Below are 25,500 nucleotides of genomic sequence, written 5' to 3'. Positions count from 1 at the left end.
TCCTCTCCTCCCCCTTCCGCCCGCCCGCCCGCCGCTCCCTCCTCCTTCCTCCTCGCGCCGCCCGCCGAGCCCAGCTGAGCCGAGGCCGAGCCCAACCGGGGAGGGAAAGGCCGCGAGCCACCCCGGAGCCGGAGGCTGGGCGTGGGCCCGAGGGCGGCGCGGGCCGGGGCCTCCGAGGGGCAGCCGCGCCCAGGCCCCGCTCCCCGCCGCGCCTCCGGGCCCCGCGCCCCCGGGCTGAGCCCCCTGGGATCGCCGCGCCGAGGAGCGGCCCCCGAGGACGGCAGGCAGTGCGGGCTCTTCCACAATCTGTCTCTGGCTTAGGGATGCGACGTGGCCCTCGGGGCCCCCCGCACCAGACCCGCGAGCTGGCCGGGGACCGGGGGCGCCGAGGGGCTGCGCCCCGCCCCCCACCGCGCTCCCCGACCTCGCGGGGCAGCGCTCCGCGCCCCTCCGCCCCGCCGGCTGCCGCACTTCCCACCTCCAGCCCCCGCGGGCCGCGGAGGGAGGAGGGGTCGGGGCCCCGGGCGTCCTGCCCGAGCGCCGTGCGCCCAGGCCCCGCGCGCCCGGGGCGGACCCAGGCTGCGGGCCCCGGTGATTCCGCCGCCCTCCCGAGCCCGCGACCCCTGTGGCGTCCCCACCCCGCCGCCGCCATAAAACCCACAAGGTTTCCACCCAAGAGCTGCACAGCCTGCCGCGGGTGGCCCACGTACCCTGCTGGTAGACTCTGAAAGAGCCAACCCCCAACTTTTGTTTTGTAAAATGTATTCGAGTTTCCAACCTACATCACAGTCAGCCGTGTTCAAATTCACATTAAACAAAAACATGTTTTCGCTGGTAAAATCGATGTTTCAGGAAGATGCAGGGTGTCTATCCTAGAAAAGCGTCCTTGACTCCTGGCCGGACGGAACACAACTGAGATGTGCTTGAGGGTTTGTTTAGAAAGAGCTACAACGTGCTCCGTGTACAGGCAACTTACTTTGTTACCTCGATGAAATGCTGGCGCTTTTATACTGTTACAGAACCTCTGACAGTAGCCTGTTGCACCGTGTATCTGGTCAAGTTCAGGTGCTCTGACAGTTCTTTTGGGGAAGAGTGTGACCCCCCCCCCACACACACACACACTTATTCAGTTTTGGAGCTTGGTTCTCACCAAAAACTCTTTCTTTCTGGAGAGGTAGAGAGGCAGAAGCTGGCTGATTTCCAGCCTGTTTGTTCATTTGCTCTTTGTAGCAGGACCCCAGCCCCCCTGCCCTGGCCCATCTCGCCCTGAGCCTGTCCAGGGGACTCCCACCTTTTTTAGCCCCAGACCTGCCAGTTCCCAGCAACTCCTCCAGCCCTATTTTCCTTTCTTTTATCGTTGGATCCCTTTGTAACACCCCCTCTCTCAGCCTGCCAAATCCAAAGTTCCCTCTACCTTACTTGAGGGGCCTCCCAGGTTCCTCCTCTGCTGCACATCCACACACCCTTTTCCAGCAGGTTCCAGGATCTCCTCTTTGGGCCATAGCTAACCTTGGGTCCCTTTCTAACTCTTCCCCACACCTCTGTCCTGCTTGGCTCCCCTCCTTTAGCTTTTGAACCCTTTTCTCAGGCAGTTATTTATTTTACATATCTTTATTGATTTCAGAGAGAGGAAAGGAGAGGGAGAGAGAAACATCAATGATGAGAGTCATTGATCAGCTGCCTAGTACACAACCCGGGCATGTGCCCTGACCGGGAATCGAACCCCAATCTCTTGGATCCTAGGTAGACCCTCAACCGCTGAGCCACGCCTGGCCGGGCTAGTTAACTTTTTTTTAAAGATAGCAGTGGAGAGGGGAAGCTTGGGGGCAGATTGCCAAGGCCTGAGAAATAAAGATAAGATGGTGTGCTGCCCCACCCCCAGGAGACAAAAGAGAAGGTGAAGGGAGAAGAGAAAACCTCACCTCAGGCAGCGTTAGAGTGATGCTACCAGTTTTGTCAACATAATTGGGACACACACTACTATACACACACAGGCCTTGGCTGGACCAGGAGATTTGGACTGCCACCCTTCTGACCCACCCCCACCGTCTGGGGCTGGCTGTCATAGCCACACCCACAATGCCCCAAGCTGCCTGCCTTGCCCTGACTCACTTCCTCTATAAGGGCTGCTGAGGTGTCCTGAGGCAGAGGACACCACCCGCCTTCAGCCTCGGATTCAGGTATCTGGTGAGCAAGAGCTTGGACTGCAGTTGTGTAAGGTGGGCCTTCCCAGGTGAGGCCGGCTGGTGCAAGACAAGCCTATCTGAGCAAAGGAGTAGAGCTTGGCTAATCATACGTGGGCAGAGGGATTCAGGTGTAGGAGTTCTGGGAAGGAAAATTTCCTTACAAGAAGAAAAATTGCCCGGAGGAATTTCTGTGTGTTCTGAAATTATTCAATGCAAAGTACAGTCATATGCTGCATAATGACAGTTCAGTCAACAAGAGACCACACATACAAGGTCGTCCCGTAGGGTATAGTGGAGCTCAAAAATACCTGTCGCCTAGTGACTTCGTAGTCATCTTAACATCCTCATGCAAAAATCGACAAAGCTGCCCAGCCGGCATGGCTCAGGGGGTGAGCATCGACCTATGATCGAAGTTCGATTCTGGTCAGGGCACAAGCCTGGGTTGTGGGTTCGATCCCCAGCAGGGGGCGTGCAGGAGGCAGCCAGCCGATCAATGACTCTCTCATCATTGATGTTTCTCTCTCCCTCTCCCTTCCTTTCTCTGAAATCAATAAAGATATATATTTTTAAAAATCGGCAAAGCTGTGGTTGAGATGGCAGAAACTGTAACCTGGGTGTGAATGAAGACACACCGAGGGGCTCCTATGATGGCTCCTGAGAAACTGACTAATTCAAATTGGTGCAGGAACAGGGACACTTCGCTGAAGATGCAAGAGAAAAGGAAACTGCAGGAGAAGTAAGAAAAAGAGCATCCAAAATATCCAATGAAGGGTTTAGCAGAAGCTTTTGAAGACCAACAAGCTCCTTACAAAGTTTGAAAACATGGACCCCAACACTGAAAGGGGTTTTTTAAATATATTTTATTGATTTCAGAGAGAGGAAGGGAGAGGGAGAGACAGAAACATCAATGAGGAGAGAGAGTCAATGATGCGATGCTTCCTGCGTGCCCCCTGCTGGGGATGAGCCGGCAACCCTGGCTCGGTTCCCAACAGACTGGAACTGAACCGAGATCTACTGGATCCTAGGTTGATGCTCAACCACTAAGCTTCACCGGTCAGGCCAGAAAGGTTTTCATTAACAGAGATGAACGTTCATGGTACATTATGTGTGTTAAAGAACAAAATGCAACTGAATAAATTTGAAGATCTAATTGGCTTTATTAAGGAATTCATAATCTCATGCATGGGGCAGCATCCTATCTAGCGACTAGAAGGGCCCTCTGAGGGGTTGTACAAAATGGAAGGTTTTTATAGGCAGAAAGAGGGTGAGACTAAGAAGTTTAAAAAGTGGTTTTGTGTTCTTTCAGGCAAGGACACTTTCCTTTAGGGGAAGGCAGGGGGTCTTATCAGGCAGATTACCTCACCAAAGTTGATCAGGAAATTGCAGAATGACCTAAAATTCCACTCCTGGGAGAGGCTGAAACTGCAATTAGGTTAGTTACTAAGTTTTGGTTGGGTGATGTGGCTTAGCAAAACTGACTCCATTTCAGCCTGTGTCTTTTTAAAAAGTATCTAGTTGGCCCGGCCAGGAGTGGCTCAGCGGTTGAGCATCGACCTGGGATCCAGGCGATCGGGGTTCGATTCCCGGTGAGGGCACATGCCCGGGTTATGGGCTCGATCAGTGACTCTATCATCATTGATGTTTCTATCTCTCTCCCTCTCTTTTCCTCTCTCTGAAATCAATAAAGATATATTTAATAAATAAATAAAAATTTTAAAAATTAAAAATATCTACTTATAAGCAAATCTATAAGAAAAATAAACAAAACGAACCAAGCAAATCACATATTTTTGAAAAGTGCCTACTCCTCAAGAAGTCCCTCAAGCAGGTATTCATTGTTATCATAGGAGATGACAGCTCTGTGCCTGTCCTTGCCCCTGAAGACCTTCCAGTGGAACAATACAGCAATAGGGGAAGACAGTGATGTTAATGATCCTGACCTGTGCAGCAGGCCTAGGCTCATGTACTGGTTTGTGTCTTAGATTTTAACAAAAAAGATTTTTAAAAATTATTTAAAAACTTAAATAGAAAAATGTTTATAGAATAAGGGTATAAAAAAAAATTATTTCTGGTCCTTGCTGGGTGCTCAGTTGGTTGGAGTATTGTCCTGCACACCAAAAGATTGTGGGTTTGATTTCTGGTCAGGCACATACCCAGGTTGTGAGTCCCATTCCCAGTTGGGGTGCGTACAGGAGGCAGCCGATGTATGTTTCCCTCTCACATCAATGTCTCTTTCTCTCTCTCTCTCTCTCTAAAATGAATAAACATATCCTCGGGTGAGGATTAAAATATATATATATATTTTTGTACAGCTATACAATGTGTTTGTGTTTTAAGCTAAGTGTTATGAGAGTCAAAAAATTAAATTAAAATTTATAAAGTAAAAAACAGTAAGCTAAGGTTAATTTATTATTAAAGAAAGAAAAATTTTAAATAAACTTAGTATAGCCTAAGTGTACAGTGCTTATCAAGTCTACAGTAGTGTACAGTAATGTCCTAGGCCTTCACATTCACTAACCAATCACTCACTCACTCCTCACCGAAAGCAACTTCCAGTCCTGCAAGCCCCATTTATGGTAAGTGCCCTATACCGCTGTACCGTTTTTTTATTTTTATAGTATATCTTTTCTATGTTTAGATACACAAACACTATTATGTAACAATTGCCTACAGTATCAGTAATGTAACATCCTATATAGGCTTGTAGCCTAGGAGCAGTAGGCAATGCCATGTAATCTAGGTGTGTAATAGGCTGTACCATCTAGGCTTGTGCAAGCGCACTCTGATGAAATCACCTAACCATACATTTCTCAGAACTTTTCCCCTATGTTAAGTCAAATGACATGTGACTGTATTTGCAGAAAAGCAAGGTGGAGTTGAGTTGAAGAGGCATTCAGGAGTCCACAGCTGAGGCTGTATATATTACTGCTTATCCCCCTGTATTCCACTAAGAGGGGCCCCAAATCAGCTGTGCCTCGCCCTGAGTGATGAAGAAAACACTGAGAAGAAATTAGGAGACCTAGATTCTGGTTCCACAGCCATGGCCTTGGGACGTCACTCAGCCCCCTTGAGTCAGTAACTAGAGGGTGGCAGGCCAGGTCATCTCTAAGATCTCCAACTCTGAAATTCTAAAACTTAGAGCATGGGGTGGAAGGTGATTAGTAAACCTGAAAACATCTTCAGTCTGCCCTGGAGTTGAACAAAACAAAACCAAGGGACAAAAGAAGTGAGATTCCACCAAGTTTCAGTGGAGCAACTGTAAATGCATCACACATACTCCTCACTCCTGGGCAACTAGAACTATGCTTCTGCCACGTGACTGGGCTTCTTCTGCCTGCCTTCTCCAAATCAGAAGTTCAGCCTTGCAGGTCAGCCAGGAGTCCCGTGCAGAGGTTTGGACTGGGGAAACAAGAGCTCTCTCTCGCGCTCTCCCTTCATTGCCCCCTAAGTCTACTTGGGATGCCTTCCCAGAAGAGACCCTGAAGGGTACAGAAAGCAGAAGGCACAGGGACCTTGGCTGTGGAGCCACTGCACTGCAGTAAGCCAGCCTAGAAAGTCTCCTGCCTATGTCCTGAAGTCTGCCTCAGTAGAGTCCCTTGAGTGGATGTCTGCCTGAGAGGCTCTTCCCCTGACCTGGCCTGCCTACCAAGTCCACTCAGGAACCGGAGGCCTGCAGGAGACTGCATTTCCCAACAAGGGAATGAAGAGAGGCTTTGATAGCCGTGGAACCAGAGCCTCGGAGACTTCAAGTAGCCACTAGGGGGCTCTCGGTCTCCGTGGCTGCTGGTGCCCTCTTGTGGGGATTGGCAGGAAAGAAGCTGCAGAAGAGAGGGGAGATAAGATTTCCCAGGGAGACAAATTAATAACAGTTATCATTACAAAAAAACATTATAGCAATATTTATTATTACATATTTCTTATCATTTTGACATGTGTACTTACCACTCTGTGCCCAGCACTCTTCTAAAGTGCTTTACATGCAATGGGGGGGTGAGGGACGGACATCTGTAATACTTTCAACAATAAAGAAATTTAGAAAATAAATAAATACAGTGCTTTATATGTGTTAATATATTTAATTCACACATTTGCCTATAATACAAGCATTATTGTTATCTCCATTTTGACGATGAGAAAACTAAGCACAGAATGTTTAAGGTAGGTGCCATGGCCAGACAGCAGACCAGAATTCTGTTTAAGGGGTCTGGCTTCAGAACATCTTCTTTAACAATTCTGAAACTAAGTCCCATTTTCCAGGTTGCCAGGTAAAATACAGTATGCTCATTTAAATTATAATTGCAGATAAACAACAAATAATTTGTTAGCATAAACATATCCCATGAAATATTTGGGTCATACTTAATACCAACAATTATTTGTTGTTTGTCTGAAATTCTAATTTAACTGGGTGTCTTGTATTTCTATTTACTAAATCTGGTCATCCTAATTTACAAGGCACATTTCTGTCAGAGGCCATCACATATATTACCTCCCAGGAAGCCTCTCAGGTGCCCCAGGATGCCCTCTCCCCAGCCTTTCCCAATACCCTCCCCGCTTTTCTTTTTTTTTCAGATAGAGAAACCGAGACAGAGGCCTGAAATGACTAGCTGTGGTTACAGGACATAACAAGTGGCAGAGCTGGGGCCTGAACCCATGTTCTCCAGCAGAAACCAACGCATGTTTTCCTACTTTAACAGGAGAGGAAAGTGAAGAGCAGTGATCGTCCCGCGGAAATCTCCCTTCCTGGCATCTCCTTAGCCTTGCTCTGCTCTGTGGAAGAGTTGCAGGCACCTCCTTATGTAGAAAAAAAACAGGGAGAGACTTTCTGAGTAGGGACAGTAGCAGAGGAATGGAGACAGCGCTTTAGCTCTGTGCCTGGCCCCTCTAGGGAGGCAGGAAGGAGACTGCTCCAGGCCCTAGGGAGCTGGCTGTGAGGTTCGAGTAACTACCTGCTCAGGGGCCCCTGAGGCTCCCCAAGACTGTTCACCTGCTGCTCTGTGCACTGACAGCACCAAGCTGAGCTGCCGAGGTTGCTGAGTGCTGCTAAAACAGTCCTGGCGGCCAAAAGGCAATAGAAGGAATCTAAGAAACAAGGACCCAGGGAGCCTCCCCCATCTCCCTGTTGCCCTTTGCGAGCATGGTACTTCTGTCCAGAGGGAACACCCTTTGCATTTTTCTCTCTTGACTCTGCTGATCTGCTCCCACCCCAAATACCTGTGCCCTTCTTTCCCCACAGATAGAAAGTCCCCTGCCCCCCTTCTCACCCTGGCTGACTGACTCTAATAAGGCAGTAGTCAAGGGAGTTTCTGGGCTGGGACCCCCTCTGGGGTGAAGGCTGGGGTGCCCTGCTGGTATGTGCCCCAACAGGTTTTTCTCTGTCAGCCTGAAATCAGCATGGAGCCTGTCTGACCTGCCCTCCCCCCCACCAAGGAGCAGGAGCCAGAAGCAGAGGCAGAGCTAGGTCAGAAGCTGGACTTAGAGACTGGGCTTCTGTGGTCCCACCTGGCCCCACTGGGAAAGCAGTGCACAAAGCCTCCTGTGTCCGGGGCTGAGCTACTGAGAGGCCCAGCAGAGTTCCCACGCGTGGCCTGAGGCCCAGTTCCTGGGAGGAGAGATGCTCGGGAGGGGAGGTGTTTGCTTGTGGGACCCGGTACAGCCTGGTCCTCTCCCACGTTTGGGAGGGGCCAGAGCCGGAGACAACAGCTGGGCTGGTCTGCTAGAGAGGTCATCTGACTGGCTGCTCCACCTGGCTGGCTGTACACGCCCCCCCTGTCCTCCACCAGGCTACACAGGAGCTAGTGCTCACACCTGCTCATACCAGGCTGTGACGACACCCACCTCACCCCCAGCACCTCTGGGTAAGCACTGGACCTGGGCCCCCAGGCTGGGGGGAAGGGGCTTGTGGATCTCTTGGGGGAGGGAGAAAGGAGTTTTCCTTCTCAGTGTGAGTACCTGCTCCCTGGTCCAGGCACCCATGTACCCACAAGACCACAAACACATCAGTTCAGAAATTGCACCTGCTGACCTAGAAACCCCAGCCGGAGACTCCGAGGGTGAAAGGCAGAGAGCAGGTAGGCAGCTTGGTGGGCTGGGCTGAAGCAGGAATGGCACTGTTGGAAGTTAGCTCCCACCCTGCATATTGCTCCTGCCAGCTTCCCTCACCTTTACTCACTGCCCCAGGAACACCCGGTCAGGCCACTGAAGCAAGGGGACTTGGACCTCAGAATGGGGTCACCCACATCAGGCCAAGGCTGGGATCAGGGGACCAGCCCTGGAGTCAGGGAGGGCTCGTTCGACGCCAGTTCTGGCAGCATCTCTGGTCAACCCTTGTTTCCTGGAGGAGGGTGAGAGGTGGGGAAGGTGGGGGGCTCCCCTCTCACCCCTCCACTTGGGCTCCCCAAACTGCCAAGCAGGTTAAAGTCCTCTTTTTGTGCAACAAGGGAAGTGGACAGGCAGGGGAGCCCAGGTTTCAGGTCCTAGGGGTCATAGAGAGGCCCAGAAGGGCCAGAAGCTCACCTCAGTTGGCTGCTGGTTCCCAGGGCAGCCAGTTGCACCATGTCTGTGACCAGCGAGAAGATGGGGCCATCCCTGACCCAGGAGATCCTCAGCCACCTGGGTCTTGCCAACAAGGTAGGGGCTCTTGATAGGGGTCATTTTTACTCTATCAACTCAAGGTGTGAGGGCGCTGGGAGCGGGGAAACCGAGAGCAGGCCCTGAGGTCCTGTCAAGAGCCCGGCTGGGGTACTGGGGAGGCCATGGGCAGACCTGTGATGCCTCCTTGCTCTTCTAGGCTGCAGCTTGGGGGACCCTGGGCACCCTCAGGACCTTCTTGAGCTTTAGTGTCGACAAGGACGTGCAGAGGCTGCTGAGGGCCATCGCAGGCCAAGGTGAGCCCCTTTCCGTCTGCACTTGGGGGTCGACCTTGTTGAAGCCAGTCTGTAGACCAGGAAAGAGCCAGGAGGGAGGAAATGACAGCCTCAATGAACGTTTGTGGAATGCCTTAATTCCTGTATGTCAGGTGCCAGGGTGGGTGTGTCATAGCCATTCTCACAACACCCTGTGAGCTAAGTCTCATTATTTCTATTATACAGATGAGGAAACTGGGGCTCAGGGAGGTGAAGAGGCTTTCCCAAGGCCACACAGCTCATAATAGCAGAGCTCAAATCCTAATCCAAGCCTGCTGATGCCTAAAAGCCATTTCCCTCCCACACCTTTGCCTAAATTTGGGTAGGATTTGCATGCCGTTTTGGTATCTTAATTGCATTTTCTTTTGAAACCAAATGGAAGTGGGGGTGATAAGGCCCCTGCTCCTGTCCTTCCAGCCCTTTTCTGGGATCTTGTTCTACCCCCTTGGGGGGCCTCAAGTCTGTGAGGAGTAAGGGGATCCTAACCCTGTACAGACCCTGATTGGCGTCTTTCCAGCATATAGCCCGGCCCCTCACCTTGATCCTTGATTCAGGTGTGGACCGCATTGCCATTGTGGACGTGCTGACCAGTCGGAGCAGAGAGCAAAGGCAGCTCATCTCTCGAGCTTTCCAGGAGCGCACCCAACAGGTAAGACCACTAGGACTTCCCAGGAGCAGTGAGCTGGGGTGAGAAGGCCCTGGAAGACTTAGGGGACAGCAATAGCTGGTCAGCCCCTGCCCCCTGGTGAAATGGGGAGGGGGGTGCTTCAGGCCTGAGATAAAAACCAGCCAATATTCCCAAACCTCCCCACACATCTGGGGCCTCCCCCTCACACTGCTCGTCTGCCATGGGGACCACCTGTAGGACCTGCTGAAGTCCCTGGAGGCAGCGCTCTCCGGCAACCTTGAGAGGATTGTGGTAGCCCTGCTGCGGCCAGCTGCCCATTTGGATGCTCAGGAATTGAGGACGGCCTTGAAGGTACCGGGACAGGAGGCCTGATGGGGTGTCTGGGAAGTCAGGTCACCACCGAGGGAAGGAGGCTGAGTGGCGCCTTTGCCCACCGGAGGAACAAACTTGGCAGAGGCCCCCTTCGAGCATCCCATATTGACCCTTAGAAGGACATGTCGCCAGCACCTGCTCTCTGCCATCCTAATGACACGGTCCAGTCTTAGAGTGGCCTCCTGGTTTCTTGTAGGACTCGGGTTCTGCTGGGGATGTGGTTGTGGAAATTCTTGCTACCCGCACCCCACCCCAGCTGCAGGAGTGCCTGGCAGTCTACAGACACGGTAAGGGCATGAGGGGGGTCCAGGCGCTGGAGCCGGATCTGAGGGACAGTTCTCTCCTCTCCTGCACCCTGTCTGGACGAGCCCTCTGGGAGCCTGTCTGCCCAAGTTCTGCTGCCTGGGGCTCTCTGCTCCCTTCTCCCCCCACCCAGTGCTCAGTCTCCCCAGGGAGACAGCCAGATAGGATCATTAAAGAAAGAAGCAATGATTAACCATCTTAGTCTGGGACTCCAGGGCAGATTCCAAGGTAATGACAACGCTGGGCACTGTGACAGTCCCAAGGGTACCCATGTCATCTCAGCCCGGTGCTCATTCTGCCATCGCAGGCCGAGTTGAACCGTGCTGCAGCCAGGGGGAAAGGTGGGGACCTGCTCTCTAAGTCGTGGGTGTCGCCTCTCAGGCTCCCGGCTGCTGGCCTTGCTGGGCTGCCACCTCCCTCACCCACTAGTTGAGCACGAGGTTTTTCCCATGTTCATCTTAGCCCCACCCCCTTCCTTCCTCTCTTTCTTTCTTTCTTTCTTTCTTTCTTTCTTTCTTTCTTTCTTTCTTTCTTTCTTTCTTTCTTTCTTTCTTTCTTTCTTTCTTCCTTCCTTCCTTCCTTCCTTCCTTCCTTCCTCCCTCCCTCCCTCCCTCCCTCCCTCCCTCCCTCCCTCCCCCCTCCCTCCCTCCCTCCCCCCTCCCTCCCTCCCTCCCTTCCTTCCTTCCTTCCTTCCTTCCCGCCCCCAATTTTCCTTGGATGTCCAGCCTTGGCCTGTCTCTTAATCTGTCTACTTCTCTCCCTTGTGGCTTCTGTTTTTCTCTTTTCTCTTCCTTCGCTCCCTTTCCTGCCCTTTTCCTTTTGCAACATCCTACCCATCGGATCACTTTTCCTCGCCTCCAGTGAGGGGCCAGGCCCGTGCCATCTTCCCTCATTATACGGGTCTCCCTGTGCCCTCTTCGCTGCCTGGCCAGTGCCCGAATGACAAACGCCTCCTGCCCGCAGCAGGTTGGCCCCGAGATGAGGCCGTGCCGTAGGGCATGATCCCACCGCGCATGGGGTACTCCCAGCTTAGGGGTGCTTTCGGGGTGGCTACGGTGGTGCTTCTGCCTTCCATCCTGGGGACTGGCAGCCACTGAGCTACCGCAAGCAGGGCATGGCAGGGTTGGCAGGGCACAGTGGGCCAGACATCTGACAGGTCCTGGAGGCATCCCCCTTGGGAAAAATCAGGAGGATTCAGAGAGCTCCTGACCCCACCCCAGATTTCCAGGTGGAGGCTGAGGAGGACATCAAGTCTGAGACCAGCGGCACCTTTCGGGACCTGCTCCTGGCCCTGGCCAAGGTGAGGACTGACTTGCAGAGGAACAGGGTTCCACCATCTGGGAAGGGTGTGGGACAGAGTGGGGAGCATTGTTCGGATATAATGGACGAGAGAGGGCTTTGTGGGGGGACCAGGTCTGGATTGTTGGCCTAGAGAGAAAAAGCTGCCCCCAAAGAGTCCTCCTGAGAGAGTTTCTCTTCGTAGGGGGCCCGTGAGAGCTACTCTGAAATCATTGACTACAACCTAGCGGAACAGGATGTCCAGGTGAGCAGGAGCTGAGGCGTCTGCCCTGCAAACCTGTCCTTGCCTTGGGGAAGGAGCCCTCAGTGGCGTGATGGGAGCATGGGGTGCCGGGTGGCGTCACATCTGAAGGCTTCTCACTCATCTAACCTCTGACTTCTGAACTCACAGGAAATGAGCTCATCAACTCTCATGGGCATTTGGGCGGGGGACCCTCCCCAGACTCTCCCTTGGGGATTATTTTATTCCTCGAGGGCCAGGATTTCCCCAGAGATGGGATGAAGCTGTGAGAGCAGAGCTCCCCTTGTAGTCCTGCCCCCTCCTTTTATAAAAACCTTCCCATTCTTATCCCGCTTCCACCATCATGGTGATGGATCCTGGGAACATAATAGCCATGGCTCCCCAGCCCCCACCGGTGATCCTGACTTACACCCCTTCCCAGGCACTGAAGCGGGCTGAAGGACCAGGCACAGAAGGGACATGGGTTGTCATCCTCACCCAGAGGAATCCTGAACACCTCGTCCGAGGTACACACCAGCCCTCTTGTCTCCCCCGCTTGCTCTAATGATGAGTTTGGGCTGCGGAAGGTGAGGCGGGCTCACCCTTCTCTGTGATAATCAGCGCCCCGCATTTATCTCTCTAACCACCTCCTCCGCACACCGCAAGTGTTTGATGGGTACCAGCGGTGCACCGGGTGCGAGCTGGAGCACACCGTCCGGAGCCGCTTCCATGGGGATGCCCAGGCGGCTCTGCTCAGCCTAGGTAGGGGCCCGCTCAGGATCCAGGGGAGGGGTCTCCCTGGAATTGGAGCGACCTCTCTCCATCTTTCCCTCTTTGCTTCCAGCCTCGGTGATCAGGAACACAGCACTGTACTTTGCTGATAAACTTCATCAAGCCCTCCAGGTGAGAGGGACACTCTTTTTCCCTTTTCCCTTAGGGACAAAAACTGGGGGAGACACTTCCTGGGCAAGAGAGATGAGGTCTCAAGCTGCTGCTAATGTAACAATCTCATTTACTTTATAAACATATAGCAGAGCTCTCTTAGGTTTACAAACTCTCTTGTCAAAAGTAGAGGAGTGAACTGTGGTTAGAGCTAAGTTAGTTGACCATAAACAAGCTAAAATGTTGGCCTGATTAATGGCTAGGTGGCCAAATATAAATGTGAATTTGCCATGGAAGATAGTGCCTTGTCTGGTTCCAGGTCTTGCCAGAATGGCAATGGTGATAACACCAGCCAGCATTTCTTAGGCACTCATTGTGCACCGGGGCCTATACTGAACACATTGCACACATTTCAGAAATCCTGGTTTTGTAGATGAAAAACTGAAGCACAGAGAGGTTAAGTACCTTGCCCAAGGTCACACAGCTATTAAGTCTTATAGTCTCCCTACAAAACACATAATGGCCCTGTAGGACACTGAACTGCCACATGTCAACTCCTAGTCTATACCATAGGTATTAGTCTATGCAGTCCCACTTCATTTTATTGTGCTCATAGATACTGAGTTTTCACAAATTGAAGGTAAGACCCTCCACCAGCAAAAAAGATCACAACTAAAGGCTTAGATGATAGTTAGCATTTTTAAGTAATAACGTATATTAAAATTAAGGTATATACATTGTTTTGTTAGACATAATGCTATTGTACACTTAATAAACTACAACATAGTGGGTAGACATATTTTTACTATGTGTGACTCGCTTTATCATGGTAGTGTGGAACCAAACCAGCAGTACCTCCAAGGTTTGCCTGTACTATAAACTATACCACGAGCGCATCCAAGATCACCTTTCTCTGGTTGGATTTTATTCCATATTATCCATAATTAATTTGGTGACCTTGGTTTGAATAATTTCATAAATAGAATCCAGTCATTTTGCTCATTGAGCTGGGTCTCCTATTAGAACAACTGTACTCCAAAATCTGTAAGTAAAAAATCCTCTAAAATTTGAAGAACATAAAAATAGTTATCATTTTGGCAAATGGAATAGCTTTTTGTATACTGGTTGAGAAACCATCAAGCCTTGTTGACAGCTATTCAAAAGACAATACCAACAAAAAACAAAGACAGTCCATATAAGCACTTGTTTTACCATCCAGAGATTTCCATTTTGACAATGGATTATTATACTTACCCAATAAAGCCTGTACTATTATAATGAGTTGACACTAAGATTTCTTTGAAGAGTTATGGTAAAAACAAACTTGTATCCACTAGTAAATAATTGTATGTATTTGGATTATAGGACCCACACTTCTCAATATAAATGCCAGATTTATCTTAGAAGTAGGAGTTAAAAAATAATATAGGCCTATTTTTCTGAATTTTTGTAAAAAGCAGAAACTCCTAGAAAGAGTTTGCCAATTAGATGCCAAGTACATTCTCAAGTATCAAGACTAGGTTTATGTTTAACATAGGTTTGGCGTGGAGGGTACGCGTATGCCAGTGGGAATATTCAGTTAATGAGTGACCCTTGCCCCAACTCTACAACTTTGGAGTGACAAGAGTTGCAAGAAGGGCAGAATGGATAGTGGGGAGCAATCAGCAATCTTTATCACAATACAAACCTGATGATATGTGAAATTTAAAATAAAGTAGCCATCAGGCTCACTCACCTTTACTTTCTAGAATAATTCACCAGGCCATCCAATCCCTGTTCTGTGAGAATCTTGAGGCCACCCCTCCCCACTCTGTTTCTTCCCCTGCTAGGAAACTGAGCCCAACTACCACGTCCTGATGCGCATCCTTATTTCTAGAAGTGAGACTGACCTTCTAAGCATCCGAGCTGAGTTCAAAAAGAAATTTGGGAAGTCCCTCTACTCTTCCCTCCAGGTGAGAGCTTTACCCCTATCTCCCCACTGCACTCCCTGTACACAGCTGAGCACATGCCCTGGAGAATTCATGAGTCTTCGGTTAAGTTAGTGTAAGACTCCAAGGCACCAGACAAGTTCTCGACCAGCACGAGGGAGGGGGCAGAGCGCCTGGGCCATGGTGGTAGAAGGTCTTTCTACCACTTAATTCTCTTGCCTGCAGGACGCAGTGAAAGGGGACTGCCGGCTAGCCCTGCTATCCCTGTGCAGGGCTGAAGACCTTTGAGACGCCTCCCCTCTCCATCCCCACATGACATTCAAGGATCTGAGACGCCCATATTTGGCTGAGCCTGTAGGAGACCAGCTGGGCCTCCAACTAGGATAACCCCTCACTGAGTGTCACGTGTTCCAGCATCTTGTTGAGGCTGGAACTCGAAGTTTTCTGTTAAATCCCTTAATTTCCATCATCTCAAAGTGATATCTGCACCTGGGTCCCCTGGTTCTGCCTTGGGTGTGGGTTAATGGGATCTCCTGGATAGTTTCTGCCCTGCTCGTTCTTGCCACGCCCTGGGCAGAGCATCTCACTGATACTGGTAGTCTTTTAGCCAATTTCATTCTTGTTTGTGTTCCCTGGTTGAAGTTTGGGTGGAGCAGGACATGGGGCTGGGAGGAGGCCTTGAAGGTGAAGGTGCCTTTGATGTGCTTTTGGCTATTCAACAGGAATCCTGTTTTGAGCTCTAGCGCTGCACTTATCAACAATCCTCCTCCCTAAGGGTGTTCCACCCCCACTCCCCATTATTCTCTCTTCCCCAGGAAATTTCAGGCAAAATGATTGAGAAAGAGGAGCCTGAACAAGGTCAGCAATGGTCAGAGGTAGCAAAGGACCATCTATAAACTAGGAGGCAAGACGAGGATCAAGCTGCCCCTTGCCTGCCTGGAAAGTTTGGGGCTAGCAGGGAGCACAATCCCAAAATTCATCTGTCCAGAGCGGGGATGTGGAAACCCACCTCCAAATTAGAGGGCTATTTTCCCAAAGAAGACCTGTCAAAGACACACCCCAAAACAAAAAGGAAAATGCAGGCTCTGGTTCCCCCTGCTGGCTCCTTTAGGTATGACAGGCAGCCCCTCACACCTCTACCCTCCCTCCCCTCTTACATTCCTCAATTGGGTCAAATGCTTAACCACTTGACCCCATTGCTACAGGATACAGGGTGAGGCAAACAACAGATCTCAGGAGACAAGTTTTATTTCCAAATCCCTAGGAAGGCATTACAAATAATGAAGATAGAAACCCAAATCACATCCTGAAACAAAGGGAGAGGCACCTGCAGGATAGCAGGAAGGACCCAGCCTGTCAGGGTGGGAAGTAGGAGAGATGCCTTCAAGACAGGGGCCTCACCCTGGAGCCCGAGTCTATATATTAGTGTGATATTCTGGGGAAAGGGAGTTGGGAATCAGAAATCCTCACCCCACCAGTCCCACTGTTGCCCTGGGTGACTGGGAGGAAGAGAAGGCCACAGCCCGGGACAGCGAGGATGTCACTGAGTCTGACCTTGACATTTACATCCTGCTCTGATCCCCAACAGTCCATAAATAAGTTACCCTGCATATCTCAGGGGTTGACCTGGGAGAACAAGCAAAATAGCCACAGCCTCTGAAAGGAGAGGCGGGGCAGCCTGGCTCTGGGCAGCGCTACAGGAGGACACAGTCGGACTCTTGCTTTGGCCTCCGCCGCCGCTCTCCAGCTGGGCGTCCAGATGGGGCTCCTCTCCCCTGTGTGGGATTTAACAAGTGGTCATCCACCGGCCTTGGAAGAGCACAAGGACAGAGAGTCTAGATGGAAGCAGGTTCAGGATTGGGAGAGAAAGAGAGGAAAGGAACCAGGGGAGAGGGCCAGACAGGAGAAGCTCCCCCAGCCCCTGCCCCCAAGGGAAACCTTGAAGAGACAATCACAGGAATAACAATCGCCAATATCTGGACAAGGGGAAGCAGGGGTGGAACACTGGGGAGGTGGGAACTTGGAGGAGCTGCAGCGAGCGCTAAGGGCAGGATACTGCGGGCTCACCTGTGGCAATGGGGCCCTTGCTGGCACAGGCTGGACCCCTTGTTGCTGTTGGTACTCCTCCTGCTGAAGCTGCTGGGCCAGCTCCAAGTCGCTAAGACCCAACGTGCCCTGTGGCTGCTGCTGCTGCAGGGACAAGGCGATCAGGTAGTCCTAGAGAGGGGGAAGAACAAGGGTTGTGAGGTGGGCTGCAGCCTGGGAGATATTCAGGCCAGGTTTAGGTTTCCAAACCAGTTTTTCCTCAGCCTTCAATTTCTCTAGCTCTTTCCCCAGAACACACAGCCAAGTATGTTCTCTGTGGTGCCAGGAATGCACACCAAGTGTGGAGATGGCCTCACGATGACAGGAAAGGGGCACAGGTGTCATATGTTATCATCTCTAATGATACAATGCATGCAGCTCCCGGATGGCAAAAAGGTCTCTGAGGCTAACGAGCTCTCTGCGCCCTTCCCCCAAAGTCCCACACACCTGGTCTACCTGCCGCTGCTCCGGGGAGCCGCTCCCACCTTCTGCTCCAGGCCCCTTGCCCAGGGAATGACTTAGGTGAAAGTCAGAGTCACAAAAGCAGCTGTCTCCGTCCACATTGTGCAGGCTCTCCCACACCACTTGTTCCTCCTGTAGAAAGCCCTGGTCGGTGACCAGTAAGTACAAGTGACTCTGCAAGAAGAAGACAAAGGTAATTAGTGGGATAGAGGCAGTTTACTGCCCCAAATCACCTGAGATGCCCAGAGACCATTCAAACCAATTGGTGTGCCCGCTGGAACATGTCAGTATGAGCCTGTGGGTCTTTTATGAGTATGTGTGGCTGAGGGGAGAGGGAAGGGACGTTTGAGTGGACGGTCAGCCGGGTGAGAGTATGGCGCTCACCATGGTCAAGCGTGGAGTCCTCAGAGCTGGGGTCCCACACAAGAGCCTGCTTCCTACCCTACTTCCCACTGTTCTCCAGGCTCACCTGATGCCTATGAGGGGAAACCCTTTGAGAAGCAAAGACCTCTTCCGCTTCTCCTCAATTCCTAGAGCTTAGAGAATTTCTAACTTGGGAAGGCTATAGTATTGTTAAAAGTTCCCTTCCTGGGAGAGGAGTACACTTTCCTGTCCCATTGATGGCAGGCTTATTCCTTATGGCTTGCTCTGGTCAGTGAGATGGTAGCAGAAATGACATGTGTCACTTCCAGGCAGAAGCACTAAAAGCCAGTGTGTGGTGTCCCTCCCATATTCCGGGTAAAGGCTGCTATGTCAGCCTGAGACCCAGAATGAAGATGATGTGGGACAGAACTGAGCCAGTCGGCAATGGACATGCAGCGGTAGTGAGAAATAAACCTTTGTTATGATGAACCACAGGGACTTTAGGGGTCATTTGTTACTGGAGCTTAAGCTACCCTGCCCTGACTGCACCACTGACCCAGAAGGAGAAGGCGTGAGGAAATAAACGGCACTCCAACCCTCCCCCACCCCCAGCGCCTGATCACCTTGTGCTTAGTCAGAGTGCTAAAGTGGTTGTTTCGGAAGAAGACGCTAAGTTCACCCTCCTTGGCAGCTGCGGTCAGCTCGCACAGTCCGTGGTAGGTCAGCTGTGCTGCGGTGGTCTCCAGGAACTGTTCTGCAATCAGGCCTGCCAAAGGGCACAAGAAGGGGGGGCTTGGCTTCAATCCACAGTCCACAGAAGGCGGATCATCCAGAGAGTCCCTGTCAAAAGGCCTAGGGGTGGTCCCACCTTCTGAAATCTCTTCCCTGAAACCTGTCTGTATTCATTCATTCGGCAAACAATTGCTGAACAGCCACCTTGTGCCAGGCACTGCACTAGGGGGACACATCGTGAACTAACACAGTTCCCCACACTCCCTCTCATGGCATTTACAGTCTAGTGGGATGTAGTTGGGGGAGACAGACAATAACCAATAAATCTAAGTAGCCATCGTTCCCTCCACATAAGATCCACAGGAGAGAAGGGTGGGAGTTCACCTTCTGTCACAAGGTTGGTGTCGCTGGAGTGCTTGCAGGTGATGATCTTCTCCACCAGTTGATTGTAACTCAATTTCCCAACTGCACTCACAGCCTCAGGACTCTGCGTGGGCAGTGGGGTGGGGTGATACCAAAAAAACACACCACCTAAGATCTTTTTAGGAAGGAAATGAACCAAGCCCACAAGGACTGCAACCCTAGGACCAAAGGTTCCTGAAACTTTTGCTGTCTAAAGAGCAGCATACAATTTGTTTGTATTTGTTACCAAAAAAAGTTTAATATTCAAGGAATTCTCCACTGGGTGCTGCCTTTAAGCCTGATTCCCCTTCCAAGCCAATTTAATCCCTACATCCCTAACCCTATCTCCCTAACCCCCACCCCACAAAAGGATGCTTGAGCTGGATAAGAGTCTTATTTGGGCCCTCTCACCCTCACCTGTGGATCAACAAGCCAGCCGTGGTACAGAGGTATCCCTAGTAGGTCGAAGATACTGCACTCAGGTGTATATTCAAAATCTGAGACGCCTGTGAATCGCACGTTGACATCCAGGCCTGTGGCCAGTTTAGGCAATACCGTCATTGCATCGTCCACATTCTGGGGGTAGAAAAGAAAATGATGGATTTATTAAATCAACACATTGTATATCTTTATTGATTTGTGTGGGGGCTTTTTGAGAGAGAGGAAGGGAGAGGGAGAGAGAGAGAGAGAAACATGGATGTGAGAGCAAAACATTGATTGACTCCCTCCTGCAGACCCCCTACCAGGGATCAAGCCCAAAACCCGGGCATGTGTCCCGACCAGGAATTGAACCGGCAACCCTTCAGTGCATGAGATGATGCTCAACCCACTGAGCCACACCTGCCAGGGCAACACATTGTATATCTTAAACTTATAGGATGTTATATGTCAATTATAGCTCAACGAAGCGGGGGAGGGGAAAGAAAATGATGGTCTAGCCTCCCCTCCCCCCATTCCACTCCCACCCCCAGAAGTAAAAAAAAAATTAATCTTGTTGCTTTTCTTCCCTGGTTCCCTTAAAAGCCATTCCATTCCTCCCTTGTCTCAACCCTTCTTTGTCTTATATAAATGAACATATTCTCTAGGACAGAGATTTACCCCCCTCTTCCTCCTGCAGAAAGAAATCATAGTTCAAGGAACCCTCTTGAGAAGCAGCAGAAAGGCTTCTTTTAACAGCCTGGGTGTCCCCTTACAAGCCTGCAAACCCCTTTGTCCACAGACTTTTCTGCTCACCTGCTGAAAATTAAGCTGAAGTCCCTCTGACTTTTCCTGGGGCTTGATGGACAGGAGACAGTCTCCTACAAGACAGGATTCCTTATCAGTTTACCCCACCAACTGCTCCCAAAGCTGCTTCCTCTTCTCCTGGAGAATGGATGGGGGTAATGTCATAGGCCACAGGTTTTCAGAGCTAGAAAGGACCTTAGAATCTAATCCTGACCTTTCATTTCCTAGGGGAAGAAACCAGCTGACAAAGGTGAAGGGCCTGCCCAAGGTCACATGTGAAAGCTAAGGGCAGAATTGGGGTTACAACTCAGGACTCCTGACACCTCGACTTTTGCTTTTAATGCTCCAGCCTTGCAGAGATGCCCCAGAGACCTCCACCCTCCCTGACACATCAGAGCCCCAGATGGGAAGTCCCTCAATATTCTGGATTTCTGGCTGAGTGGATAGTGCTTGTAATTCTGTGTAATTCTTCTTCAAGGCCTAGTCACTCACCAAGATGGGCCATGAGCTCATCGGATGTGACCACTTCCTTCTGAGGGGGCAGCTTCACCTGGAGGCAGAGGGGCGATCAAAGGGTCAGCCATGTGTGTGCTTTCCTCCACAGAGCACTGAGGGAGAGACCCACAGAAAGGTATGGGGAGGGCAGGGGCCGTCCAGTGGTAGGGTGAGGTGGAAAAAGAAGGCTTGCAATGCAAGCAAGGGAGTGAATGTGAAATACTGCAAGACATTCCCATTTGCTAGAGAGCAGAAGATATGGGAGTAGGACAGAGAACTGTTTGTTTGTTTTTATGAACATCTTATCTCATTTGTTCAAGCTGGAGAAATAGGGAAGTTTTGACTTGCTTGTGAAAATTAGGATGATCAAGGAGGTAGGTCAGGGAAGAGTCTTCTCCCCAGCATTTTCTGAGCCCCCATCCAAACTCTCTCTTACCTTCCACTGGAGAAAGAGGATGTTCATGATGGCGAGGAGAGGGCAAGGGCCATTAGTGCTCTGGGTGATGATGGGTGTCCGCTCTCCCTTCCAGGGGATCCACTTCACACAGTAGAAATCAAGCTCAAGCTGTTGGGCCCTGGGGGACTGGGGAAGCTCTTGGGGCCTGGAGCACGCCCCCTCTGTCTCTACCTCGGGCTGTGTCCCGTGGTCTGGCCCTGGCTGGTTTGAGCTAGTGTCAGGTGGAGGGGATTCAAGATTATCCTGGCCCTGAACCAGCAGTGACCCTTGATCTACCGGCTCCTGTTCTCCAGCCACCGCATCAGCATCTCTGGCCGCCTCATCAGCATCTCTGGCTGTTCCAGCAGCATCTCTGGCCACCCCATCAGCATCTATGGCTTCCCCAGTAGCATCTCCGGTCACCCCATCAGCATCTCCAGCATCCTTGCCCTGGGGGTGCTCATCTGGTACTGATAGAACCTCGTGGTTTTCAGGGCTGACCGCTTCTGCAGTCCTGGCCTTGCCAGCGACTGGACACTCAGGTTGGTGGTGTTCCATGATAAGAAGTCAACAGAGGGGCACCAAAGGACTTTACAGTCCTCAGGAAGTTGCCTAATCTAGGCTTGATGTGCAAAAGAGAGGCTGATTCAATAAGAAGGAAATCATTGGGCTGGAAAGCAAATAGGCCCAGGAAAATCTTAGAAGAGAACTGTGGTGTGGAAGGCTGGCCAGTGTCTGCAGTCACTCCTGGCGGTGAGGAGTAGTGTCTTTGTCAGCTTGAGTAAACAGAAGAGCAGCCCCAGGCTGAGCTCTTTCACCTCTAATGCGCTTTCGGGTCTGGGAGGGATGATTCTAGTGGGATAATTGAAGACATTGGGTGGAGTCAGCTTCCCTGGAACAGACAAGAACAAGGAATGTAGAAAAGACAGGGAAAAGGAGAATACGAGGAGGAAGACAGAAGGGAAAGAAATGGAGAAAGAAATGTTACAACTATATTATTAATGGTTATTAAAGCAATGATCTTTAGCTCGCCCTGTAATGGGCATCACATTGGTAGCCTCCGCCTTCGCGAGGATCCAGGTAATTCCTCTGCCCTACACCAAACCCTGCCCCTTGGCTGTTCATGGACCACCCTGAGCACACGCGAGCTGCTTGTATCCTTAGGACTGACTACCTTCTCTCTGCCTCATCCCGGGCGGAGAGATGAACAGTCACATAGCGCTTGGGGTGAGGTGTGGAGATGCAGAGTCAGTATCGTGCCCCCTAAAGAAAAACACTGTTGAGAAAGAAGTCCTCCTCCAAGGACTCCACTGAACTTTACACAATCTCAAACCACAACAAAAAGGTCTTGGGAGGGGCTTCCTGTTGGTCGGAGAGGGGAAATGTAGGCCGGAGGGACCTGAATCAGAGACTGTGCTGATAAATAACTTCAGGTTAGGAGCACAGAAACCACTCCCCACACACACTTTTCTCGTAAGCTTCTCTGGACACTGGAGTTGAGGTACCAACTTCTCCTAAGTTTCTCTTTGCTCCCCAAGCTGCCTTAACCCAGAGATACTCTCTTGCCACTATTTATATGGAATATAAAAATGCTGATTATTGATTTACATAAAAAATACTCCCTCTACATTCATTTACGTGCTCATATGTTCTGTTTGTTCCCATCTAGGTCATTTTAGAACACTGGACCTGTTTAACCTGCTCTGTATCAGCACTAAGCATCAAGTTCAGCAGGGAGAGACATTTAATTAATGCTGTGGATAGTAAACGATAAAAAAAGCCATAAACCCCTGCCCTCTGGAAAACATGCTCCCCTCACCTCTGACTCAGGGTAAAAAAAGGTGAGAAATTAAACTTGCCCTGGCTGGGTAGCTCATTTGGTTGGAGTGTTGTCCCCGATAAGCCAAAGTTGTGGGTTCAATCCCTGATCGGGGCACATATAAGAATCAACCAATGAATTTGTAAATAAGTGGAACAACAAATCGATGTTTCTCTCTTTCTCTTCCCCTCTCTCTGTCTCCCCCCACCCTCTCCTTGCCCTTCCTCTCACTCCCTGAAGTTGATAAATTTTTTTTTAAAAGAAATTAAACTTGTCAGAAATCTTGTTTTTTCTCCGGCTTCTTCCTAACTTGAGACTATGCTTCCTTCTTGTAATCCTGCAGGATTGAGGGAAAGGGTAAGGCCTGGGAGATGATGAGGAACATAAAAGTTCACAAAATAAGCCTAGTCACAGTTATCATCCTCCTGATTCAAACATAATTTAAGCCAGCAAAAAACTGTCTACAGGCCTGACACTTTGTTGTTCTCTCTCTCCTTCTTTCCTCCCTTCCCAAGTGACATTTAGGAGGAGCCTGGGAAGTAGGAACCAGAGCCTGGGAGAGTTAAAAAAAGCTTGGAGAAAAGCAGGGCTCATTTCTTATCTTTTCTGGCCAATGCTAGAAATGATCAATAATTAAGTGGGGGTTGGGCAGCTAGTTGGCTAGAGAGATGAGCCAAAAGAAACCAGGAGCTGGACTCCGGAGGGAGCTGGGTATCAGAAAAACTGGGCAAAGCTAAGTGGGCTAAGTCTTAGGAGGCGGGGCGGGAAATGGAATGGAGGCTTTCCACTCCGTAAGGTGCACACCTGGTGGGGTGGGCCTGGAGTACTTCAGAGCAGGGAAGGGTGAGGGGAAGGGACTCTGAACAAATCAGATTCCATTCTTTTCCTCTTCTTTCCCCCATTCAAGTTCTACATGTTCCCTCCAGCAGGAATTATCTTCTGGCTATGGGGGAGGGAGTTAAAATAGCCCTGGCCCCTCCCTAGTGGTGGCAGTAAGTAGCCAAAAGTTGGGAGAAGCCTATAAAATGGGTAGGGAGCTTCAATAAGACACCCATCCCCCCCATCCCAGGAACTTTCCTCTCCCCACCTGTCCCTTACTGTCCCACTCCGATATCCTTCTCAGTCTGACCCAAATCTTCAAGCAACTAATGGTTTAAATTTTCCCCTCAGAGTAAATCAACCACCACCACAGTGCTTGCTCGCAATGGAGAGGGGGAAGGTTTCATGAAAAGAAAAAATTAAGGAACCAAGCAGCATCCCTTTTACATATTCCCGCTGCCTTACTCCTTCCTCTCACAGTCCAGACCTGTAGGTAGGACAGTCAGTGTCACCTCCCCAGAGCTGGAGAGGAAAAAGAGAACTGGGAGTAGAAGGGGAGGTGAAGGAATTGGATAAAAGAAAGTTTTTACCTTCAAGAAGGTTGTTCCAGGACTGAGAAGGAGGGTTCGGCTCCGGCAATTCGATGGGGGCGCCGCCACAGTGCCAGCTGCCTTCCAGCTGTCAACGCCAGAGCTTAGGCAGGTTTACGAGCCAGCGGCGCCCAGGCCACTTCCGGACCCACGCCCAGGACCCAGGGCACCCGAGGAGGCGAGGGCAGGCAGGGGGCAGCTCAGGTGCTCCCGGGCTGCTCAGAGCGCGTCCTCAGCATTCCCCGAGCCGCCGAGTCTAGGGCGTGCGATCCAGGCCCCGACTCCAAGCCGGTTTTCAAAGGAAGTTTGAGGTTTTTCTTTTTTTCTTCTTTCTCTCTTTCTTTTCTTCCCATCGGGACAAAGAAAAATTAGCCAAGGACAGGCTCCCTGGAGGAGGAGGGGACTGCCCAGCTCTGGAGGGTTTCCATCAGGGCTTTCTGACCTGGTCAGCAGCTTAGTGATCAGCAGCGAGGGAGAGAGAAACAAGGAGAGAAAAACAACAGACCCTTTCTCTTCCCTCCGCCTGCCGCTGGAAGGGACGGAGCGCTTGTGCCTCTCTGGTGAGAATAGGGAAGAGCAAGTGCCCTTGCTGAGTGGGGAGGAGCGGGGCTGGACAGCAGCGGCGGGCTGGATCTGGGCTTTCTCCCTGGGTATAAGGCAGTCCTTTGCTCTGGATCCACAGAGGCAGGACTAAAGAGCAAGGTATTTGCATGTCCAGTCATTTGCAAATTTAAAATCCTACTTCTTTTCAAGTCCTCACTCTCTCACTTTTTTAGTCTAGAAATGACACTGGTTAGGCTATGCCCCTGGTCGTGCAGAAGGTGTGGAAGAAAGCCCAGGCTCTGGCAAGAAGAATGCAGCAGGGAGAGAACAAGCTGAGCAAGCAGGAGATCCAATATCCCTGGGCTCTGATCCTTGTTCCCACCACAGGCCTCAGCTTACACCCATCACCTCCCCTCAGCTCCTAGCGTGGGGAGCAGGAAAAGCTGGTGTCAGACTGGTGGTAGGGGATAAAGGGATGGATTTTAAAAGGAGGGAACATTTGATGATGAGAATATATTTATTTGCAACACTGCATTACGGTGGGACTGGAAGGTGGCAGTTAAAGGAGGTTGGGACCCAACTCTGCATTCTGAAGGGCCCTCCAAACTCTACTTGCAGGGTTGCCATAGGATGAAACTTGAAGCAACTCTGAAGGCTGAAAGGGCAGTTGAAACAATTAGGGAGGCAGGGAGCAAAGAACACGGGATACAACAGTTCAGGAAAAGAGCGAGGAGACATTTCCAAGGCTGTATTAAAAACAGGCCACAGAGTTGTAAAGAAAGCAGCAGCAGGAACTGGCAAGAGATT

The 25,500-nt window shown here is 50.8% G+C and overlaps 2 protein-coding genes across 2 annotated transcripts; one reads left to right on the top strand and one right to left on the bottom strand.

The window, feature by feature from the left end:
- Positions 1 to 8,738: 8,738 nt before the first annotated feature.
- On the top strand, positions 8,739 to 16,042 carry ANXA9 (annexin A9). The gene is made up of 12 exons (XM_016215562.2): positions 8,739 to 8,816; positions 8,977 to 9,073; positions 9,646 to 9,740; positions 9,957 to 10,070; positions 10,288 to 10,378; positions 11,615 to 11,694; positions 11,878 to 11,937; positions 12,356 to 12,440; positions 12,580 to 12,675; positions 12,758 to 12,816; positions 14,625 to 14,747; positions 14,949 to 16,042. Exons 1-12 carry the CDS (start codon positions 8,742 to 8,744, stop codon positions 15,009 to 15,011), a joined length of 1,038 nt encoding a protein of 345 aa, XP_016071048.2. The 5' UTR covers positions 8,739 to 8,741; the 3' UTR covers positions 15,012 to 16,042.
- On the bottom strand, positions 15,904 to 24,697 carry MINDY1 (MINDY lysine 48 deubiquitinase 1). Its single transcript, XM_016215559.2, has 10 exons — positions 24,151 to 24,697; positions 20,923 to 21,814; positions 20,484 to 20,541; positions 20,001 to 20,065; positions 19,185 to 19,343; positions 18,750 to 18,852; positions 18,257 to 18,399; positions 17,256 to 17,444; positions 16,791 to 16,940; positions 15,904 to 16,498 (listed from the first exon to the last, which is right to left on the bottom strand). The coding sequence occupies exons 2-10, from the start codon at positions 21,478 to 21,480 to the stop codon at positions 16,418 to 16,420; spliced, it is 1,506 nt and encodes a 501-aa protein (XP_016071045.2). The 5' UTR covers positions 21,481 to 21,814; positions 24,151 to 24,697; the 3' UTR covers positions 15,904 to 16,417.
- Between the last annotated feature and the right edge of the window lie 803 nt (positions 24,698 to 25,500).

This window comes from Miniopterus natalensis, chromosome 19, assembly GCF_054644295.1.
Source record: "Miniopterus natalensis isolate mMinNat1 chromosome 19, mMinNat1.hap1, whole genome shotgun sequence".
Taxonomy (NCBI): Eukaryota; Metazoa; Chordata; class Mammalia; order Chiroptera; family Miniopteridae; genus Miniopterus; species Miniopterus natalensis.
Note: the sequence above shows the minus strand (reverse complement) of the source record. Positions and strands in the feature narration are given on the sequence as shown.

Excerpts from the sequence above, each read along its gene's own strand:
- ANXA9 (XM_016215562.2), top strand. The coding sequence starts at position 8,742 with ATGTCTGTGACCAGCGAGAAGATGGGGCCATCCCTGACCCAGGAGATC. Across the intron at positions 12,676-12,757 it reads GGCGGCTCTGCTCAGCCTAG|CCTCGGTGATCAGGAACACA; the intron begins GTAGGGGCCCGC and ends CTTTGCTTCCAG. Across the intron at positions 14,748-14,948 it reads CCCTCTACTCTTCCCTCCAG|GACGCAGTGAAAGGGGACTG; the intron begins GTGAGAGCTTTA and ends TCTTGCCTGCAG.
- MINDY1 (XM_016215559.2), bottom strand. The coding sequence starts at position 21,480 with ATGGAACACCACCAACCTGAGTGTCCAGTCGCTGGCAAGGCCAGGACT. Across the intron at positions 20,542-20,922 it reads TCCTCTTTCTCCAGTGGAAG|GTGAAGCTGCCCCCTCAGAA; the intron begins GTAAGAGAGAGT and ends CTCTGCCTCCAG. Across the intron at positions 16,499-16,790 it reads CAAGGGCCCCATTGCCACAG|GGGAGAGGAGCCCCATCTGG; the intron begins GTGAGCCCGCAG and ends AATCCCACACAG.